At 40.5% G+C, this 7,650-nt stretch overlaps 1 protein-coding gene across 1 annotated transcript; it reads right to left on the bottom strand.

Moving 5' to 3' along the window:
- Positions 1-5,973: 5,973 nt before the first annotated feature.
- LOC103521000 (putative mediator of RNA polymerase II transcription subunit 26) lies at positions 5,974-7,050 on the bottom strand (the record flags this gene model as incomplete). The annotated part of the gene is made up of 2 exons (XM_008486103.1): positions 5,974-6,165; positions 6,643-7,050. Coding segments are annotated over 2 exons (600 nt in total), but the record flags the coding sequence as incomplete, so codon positions are not given.
- Between the last annotated feature and the right edge of the window lie 600 nt (positions 7,051-7,650).

Here is a 7,650-nt window from a genome sequence, read left to right as displayed (position 1 = left end):
CACAAAGTCTCTGAATGGAGCAGTTGCACTTGTTAAAATATTATTATTAAAAGGTCGATTCCTACGTAAAAAGTTGTGAAAAATCCAAATCTGAGGTCAAAACTTCGAAAAAGTAAAATTTACTCAAATACCCTTAAATATTGACTTTAAATAATTAATGTATTTTATTAGATAAATAAAAATTATTATACCTTAAAATGGTTAAAAAATCCCTTAAAATCCCTAAATCCATTTTCATCCCAGTCAGACCCGAAAAATCCCCGAGAAGGGATAAATCCCTTGTTCTTTTAAAGCAAATTGATCCCTTTCTCCCTGTTCTATATTCTAAAAGGCGCCCGTCTCCAGTTTTCTTTGTAGGCAATGTAATCAAATCATGAGTTATGAGAGTGTTCCCATTATGGTGGGTCCAGACTTGTGCAATGCAACGTGCAAAGCATTTGCATTGCACGTTGCACGTAAAATCAAATCTGACGAATGCGAACGTTTTTCATGTATCCGAGAATTTTTGTACCGATACTCAACTAGTAATGGCCTATAGTAGGTACATCATTTGCATTGCATTGCACGATGCTTTGCAAACACGTCCAAACTAGTGCAACGCACATCAAAGACATTCGCCAGAAAACCGCCAACCTCTCGGATACCCACAAACGTTTGCTGCAATGTTCAAAAAACTTTGCTGCAACTTTCTCAAACACGTCCAAACTAACGAATTTCATTGCATTGCACGTTGCATTGCACAAGTCTGGACCCACCATTATACACGACACGATTTTTTTCCGAACAACAAGTAAGCACGGGCCTCAAGAGTGTCGTGACTTTCCGAACGCCCTGTGTCACTCAAAGCTCCGAGAGAGGTGCAAAATTGCGAATTCAAGTAGTTTGCAATTCAGAGCACATGAATTTATGTGAGAGTTAACTGATTTATGTGTTGGCGCCTTGGTGTTCACCTGGCTTGGAGCTTGGAGGTTTTTAGAGTGGAGCTGCCAACGTTGAAATTCACCAAGCCCATTTTTACCCTTTTGGGAATCAAACATAAAAGGTTTCAACCGTTTGATAGAGGGAACTGCAGCTGCCAGGGTCTTATCGTTCCGAAATCAAAGAGAGAAGGAAGACAGGATAGGAGAAAGCCAGCCGTTCCGAGAACGAACATTATACCATCAGGATAAAATCCGCCCTGGGTGGGAATCGAACCCGCGGCCTAGCTCTTACAAGGCAGACGCACTACCAACCAAGCTAACTAGGCTGGCAAAACTGTCACGTTTAAATGTAGCAATCAGTCCTTCCACCGTGCAACGGGGCCCTAAACCTTTTAATTTTTAATAGCCTGACTTAAATCCTTCTTCTTCAAGTCTCATTTCTCCACAGCGTTGATTAATTAGTTAATTACTTCTCGAGTTCAAACCTGATGGAAGGTTTAATTAACCACTTTCAACTCTCATTATCAATTCACTTAAATCGTTTATTTAGCGATAAAAAATAAGATTAAAACTATGTCGATTAATTCTCGTATTAAAAAGTAATGAAAGCCGTTTGAAAATTGACGTTTGGCGGTGAAATTTACATAATTTTAAAGCATCAATCGCTCATTTATAATAGTTAATTAGATATGCTTTAAAATTAAAAGTTTAAATATTAGGTGAACTTCAAGTCTTCTACTCCCATGGAAGATTGGCCCTAGTATGTTGATAATAATGTTTGCCAAAATTATAATCAAAATCGGAAGGATCAAACAAACAAACAAACAGAGCTGGCAGTGATAGCACGGTTAATGCACTAGTTCCCCTTGGATCTCTGAAGTTAAGCAATCTCGCCGGTGGTTGGTATCCAGATGGATGATTAGGATAATCAGGCCAGGGGAGGTTAATGTGAGGAGGAGGCGAGGAGGGTAACTTGACGCCGAATGAAGGCTGAAAGCCCCGTCACCAAAAACCTTGCCTGTTATACAGTAACAGCAACTAATCTCAATGCATAATCGTCGATTTAAAACTCTGCAATCACTTCGTTCGATCCATAAAAGAATGTTTGGCGGCAATCGATCTGAAACAAAGCGACGCCCCGTCAATATGTCGACAGCAACCTGTCAATCAAACCCAGATCACATTCACAATGCAATGGTACTTCTTGCTTAGAGTCTTCCTAAAGATGGAAATTTTGTAATTGGCCTGGGAATATTGACAATTGTGGAGTATCTTTATACGTACACAATACACTTGGTATTGGTAATATTGGTATGTACCATATTGATGGTATTGATTTATTTCACTTGGTCAGGAGTGTTCAATGGTGTGTGAACTTGAAAATCTGATCATCTGATGTTTAGAGCAGATTTTTTATTTTCCATTTTCCTTAAGGAAAGACCTGTTTTCCTTAAGGAAAGAAAATATGTGGTGACACATCGCTAGAACTTGACTTTAGATCAGTTCCCAGGACTTTTTCGAGAGGTTTGTAATAATTGTCCTTTTTTTTTTCTTTTTTCTAACTTCTATCATTTTTTATCCCTTTTTATCTCCTTTTTATCCCTACCTTTTATCCCTACCTTTTTATCATTTTTCGGATTATAAAAATGGAGAGATTCTCCGTAAAATTATATATATAAAAAAAAAGTTTGATAGAGGGAACTGTAACAACGGAGGTCTTATTGTCCCGAAATCGAAGAGAGAAATACGACACCGAGGACAGGATAGACAACCTTTCCAAGAACAAACCTTACATGTTTGATCCGCCCCGGGCGGGAATCGAACCCGCGGCCTAGCGCTTACAAGGCAGACGCGCCACCAACCAAGCTAACTAGGCTGGCTAAAAAAAAATCTTTCTGGGCAGGCGGTTAGAAAGAAGTTTACCTATTCACATCTGCCGTTCAAAAGATCACTCTCATCTAATCTTCCGCATTTGCCGCTCTACAGCCAAAACTACTGGATCACCAATAAAATATTTGACCGCTCGTTGAACGTACTGTGATTGGAGCGTAACCTGAACGGATATTGTGAATCGGGCCTAATTTGGTTGCAAAAAACGTGTGATTTGTTTCACCTATATTAAAGGTAGAAACACACTATTATCACGTCAGGTGAGCTCACGGATAGTCAGAAATATGTAGTTCAAAGTTTCCCCATAATATAGTAGGTAATTTTGTTCATGATAGCCATACTGCCCTCACCTCACGTCAGCTCACGTGACTTTTGCATCTCGAGACACCTGTATCACCTTTGTATTGCATATCACCTTCACATGGTCCGTAGCTGAGTCATCAACACATGGCCGGGTTGGTTTCACTTAATTCCCCTCGTTATAAATTCCCTATTATAGACTTTGAAACCAATCTATGGCAATTGGCAATAAAATTCTTCATTTGGATAGCCATAGGTTCAATTAGCTCGCAATTGGCTGATATTAGTTATCAATTGGCTGTAATAGCTCGGAATTCGCGGCACTATTATGTGGCTATGTGTAATTAGTAGAATAGTCTTCTGTCGATGTTGTCTCGGATGAGTGAGTTCCATATAGGTTAAACGCCCCTAGCGCCTCTGTAACAGGTGAATAGCACAGGTTAACAGGTGAATACAGGTGTCTTGTTTATGATTATTGTTCATTCAAAGCGCGGACCTAAAAAGGAATTAAATTGTTTGAACTTATTCTTATCAAGCGTGCCGGGAGGCGCGCGAACGTCAAGAGATCCCCGGTTTATAATAACACGAAATAGATTTTAAGGGGAAATATAACATAAACAATTTATTAGAATTATCCATAGCTAATGATTTCTCTCTCTCTCTCTCAGAACGAACCTTATCTATTTAGGATAAAACCCGCCCCGGGCCGAAATCGAACCTGCGACCTAGCGCTTACAAGTCAAACGTAATGAAGATGCAAAAATCCAAAACCATTGGCCAGAGACTCTCACAAGTAAGCCCACTCCGAGGCTTAGGTATAGGAGCAAACAGCCATAAAGGATGGATTGAGATGAAATCACATGGAACTTCACAACGTTACTGTGAGTCCTCCATCAAGACCTAAAGGATGGGTTAGGCTTCTACAAATCTACGAATTGGCCAAAGGGAAACTAAAAATAATAGAAATAAACCATCTCTCTCTACATAAACCACTCTATAGGAAAATAAAATGACAATACCACATGGAATAACAAAAATGCGGACAATACCACATAGGAAAACAATCCGCCATTGTCCGTCCAACTTACTCTGACCTCAGACGTGGACCAAATGGACCAATCACAATCTTAGGATTCCTAGACAGCAATAACAATATCCAGACTAATCTAAGTACTGTATACCACACACATGATGAAGTGGCCAATAAAGACTTGATCTATGGAAGTATGAAAGCCAAAAATGGCACTATAAAACCATTATTGAAAGCAAAAAATAGCACTATAAAGCTATTATAAAAGCAAAAAATGGCAAAACTATTAAAAGCAAAAAAAAGCACTATAAAACTATTATTGAAAGCAAAAAATGGCACTGTACTTAATTTTAGAACTGTCCGACTTACAGTTGAGAAGTTGCGGTTCCCCTCCATGCGCTTCCATCGGACTTCCCAGTTGACGTGGACTGTAATTATTCGAGAGGTCGAAGACACTTGTCGCCAGCAACCAGAATCTGGTATGCAGTATGGCATGGGTTAACCTAACCAGTCATCAAATAAACGGGTCCTGGGTACACAACAGTATTCTTTCCAGTCACCTGATACCAGCAGGGGTTAACCTGGTTACGAATTGAGTATCCAAGTTCTCAAGCCTAGTGATAATTAGATCGTTTAACTACCCGACAGTATCTGTTCTACCTCGTAAAATCTAAACACAGACGAAGACACTTGTCGCCAGCAACCAGAATCTGGTATGCAGTATGGCATGGGTTAACCTAACCAGTCATCAAATAAACGGGTCCTGGGTTTAATTACAGGACAGTATCCGTTCCAGTCACCTGATACCAGCAGGGGTTAACCTGGTTACGGATTGAGTATCCAAGTTCTCAAGCCTAGTGATAATTAGATCGTTTAACTACCCGACAGTATCCGTTCTACCTCGTAAAATCTAAACACAGGCCTCTCTAATGTCTAAGTTAATGCCTTAATGTTCTGGTCAAGCTTGGAATCGATCTTGTGATGGTCCGAACACCATTCAGAGATCTGACAGTAAGGCCGACCGCTCACGATAAGATTTTCTGTCAGGCAAAACTGGCATAGGCCTGTCTTTTTTTATTTATTTGACATAAATATCCTTGTTAATTAGGATAGTTTAGAAAGATTGGTAACGGGAGGCAAGAAAGAAGAACGGGGGTCTTAAAACACCTACCTCATCTAAGTTAATGCCTTAATGTTCTGGTCAAGCTTGGAATCGATCTTGTGATGGTCCGAACACCATTCAGAGATCTGACAGTAAGGCCGGCCGCTCACGATAAGATTTTCTGTCAGGCAAAACTGGCATAGGCCTGTCTTTTTTATTTTATTTATTTGACATAAATATCCTTAGTAATTAGGATAGTTTACAAAGATTGGTAACGGGAGGCAAGAAAGAAGAACGAGGGTCTTAAAACACTGTTAAGCAAAGCTGAAGGCTTAAAAGGCTGGCCAGCCTAGTTAGCTTGGAAAGTAGCGCGTTTGCCTCGTAGGCACAAGGTCGTGGTTTCAATTCCCACCTGGGGCGGATTTTATCCTGAAGGGCTAAGGTTCGTTCTCGGAACGGCTGGCGTTATCTCATCCTATCTTCCTTCTCTCTTCGCTTTCGGGATGATAAGACCTTAGCAGTTAGTACCTCTATCAAATCGGGTACAGTCCAAAAAAAAAACAAACAAACCCCCCCCCCCAAAGAGATTTGATTGAAGAAACTATAACAACGAACGTTTTATCGTACCGAAATCGAAGAGAAGTTTATCTGCTTGGGGTAAAGTTATAATTCTTATAAATTAGAGGTATAAATTAAAAATGTTCTGGGTAAGTTAGTATGCGATCTCTTACCCCTTGCAAAGGCTGTGGTTGGCCCGCCTGTTGCTGCTGGGCTTGCTGCTGTGCCTGCGCCTGCATATGTCTGTTCTGTGTGGCTAGATGATGCTGCCTGAGTAGTTGTAACTGATGCCGCATCAAATCGTTCGGTACATTGCTGCCTCCCTGTTGCTGCTGCTGACTAGCGCCCTGCTGATTAGATTGCTGCTGTAACAAAATATTTTTTTTTGATCAGCATCAGCAGCAATTATGATCAGCATAATCGAGAAGACGATTACCATGGGTATATATGTTTCGTAAAGACATTGAAAAAAGAGGATTAGATCCAACAACTGTAATAAACGAAGGAAAAAGTTCAAAGATAGAACATGGTGGAGAGGCTTTGTTTACAGTCGACCCATTTCTGGAACGACTTGAGATTTGATAATAGGGATTGCCTGGTTGAGACTAGTTTGGTAAGCAAGAGTGATTTTACCGTTGGTGAAAATAAAAAAAGAAAATTCCCAACATAAAAGTCCCCTTTTTACTTACTGTTACTATGTATAGCGAAGCTTTACTAGTTTCTAGACAAGATCTTCAATAATTCATAAGTTTCAAAGAATTGTTCTTGTTAAATTTGTAAAAAGAAAAGGAAAAATATACAACACCAAATTTTTCAACTTGACTTGGACTCGAACCACTAACCTGCTGTTGCAACATCTGCTGATGCTGCTGACTAGATAGTACGACTTGTCCACTTGGGCCCATTTGTTGTTGGTTTTGTTGTTGACCTGGCCCTAGCTGTTGTTGTTGACCTGGCCCTAGCTGTTGTTGACCTGGGCCTAGTTGTTGTTGTTGACCTGGGCCTAGCTGTTGTTGACCTGGGCCTAGCTGTTGTTGACCAGGGCCTACTTGCTGTTGTTGTCCCGGACCTAGTTGTTGTTGACCTGGCCCTAGCTGTTGTTGACCAGGGCCTAGTTGCTGTTGTTGTCCCGGACCTAGTTGTTGTTGACCTGGGCCGAGTTGTTGTTGACCCTGTTGTTGTTTTTGTAGGAGGAGCTGTTGGCGGAGTTCTTGTTGTTGCTGGAGCAGGGCTTGGCGTGTGTGAATGAGCTGCAAGACAAATAAAAAAAAATAGTAAGAAAAATTAGCAAAAAAAGTACCATGAGATCGATTTCCAACCGGGGTGGATTTTATCTCAAACAGGATAAGATTCGTTCTCGGAACAGCTGGCTTTCTAGTATGCTATATTTCTCTTTTGGATTTCGAGACGATAAGACCTCCGTAGTTACAGATCCCTCTATCAAATATCTTCAAATCTAGGCGCACGGCAGTGCGCCAGGCCAAGTTCCGGCCTGAGCACGCCAGTGTGTATATTACACGAAGCATTTCGACGCATTTTTACCCCTATCATAACTCCGTCAATTTACCCAATTTTTCAGTGACAGTAAAAACAGAACAGCAGTGTCAACATCAATCTGGCAACCACCGACTGCGATGTCGCCACAATGAATGAGTAAAAACAGAATTTTAATTGTGTGACGCATACTTAATAGTGGGATGTATACTTTTTTGGACCGCCCCTAAAGGGTTTCGCCTTGGAGCCCCCTCGGTCAATTGATGGGGTTTGTTTGTTTGTTTGTTTGTGTTGTTAGTTTGTTTGTTTTTTTTTTTTGTTTTTTTTTTTGTTTTGTTTTTTTTTTTTTTTTTGGG

Source organism: Diaphorina citri, unplaced genomic scaffold, assembly GCF_000475195.1.
Source record: "Diaphorina citri unplaced genomic scaffold, Diaci psyllid genome assembly version 1.1 scaffold4367, whole genome shotgun sequence".
In the NCBI taxonomy this organism is placed as follows: Eukaryota; Metazoa; Arthropoda; class Insecta; order Hemiptera; family Psyllidae; genus Diaphorina; species Diaphorina citri.
The sequence above is the reverse complement of the archived record's forward strand: the minus strand, read 5'-3'. Positions and strand labels throughout refer to the sequence as shown.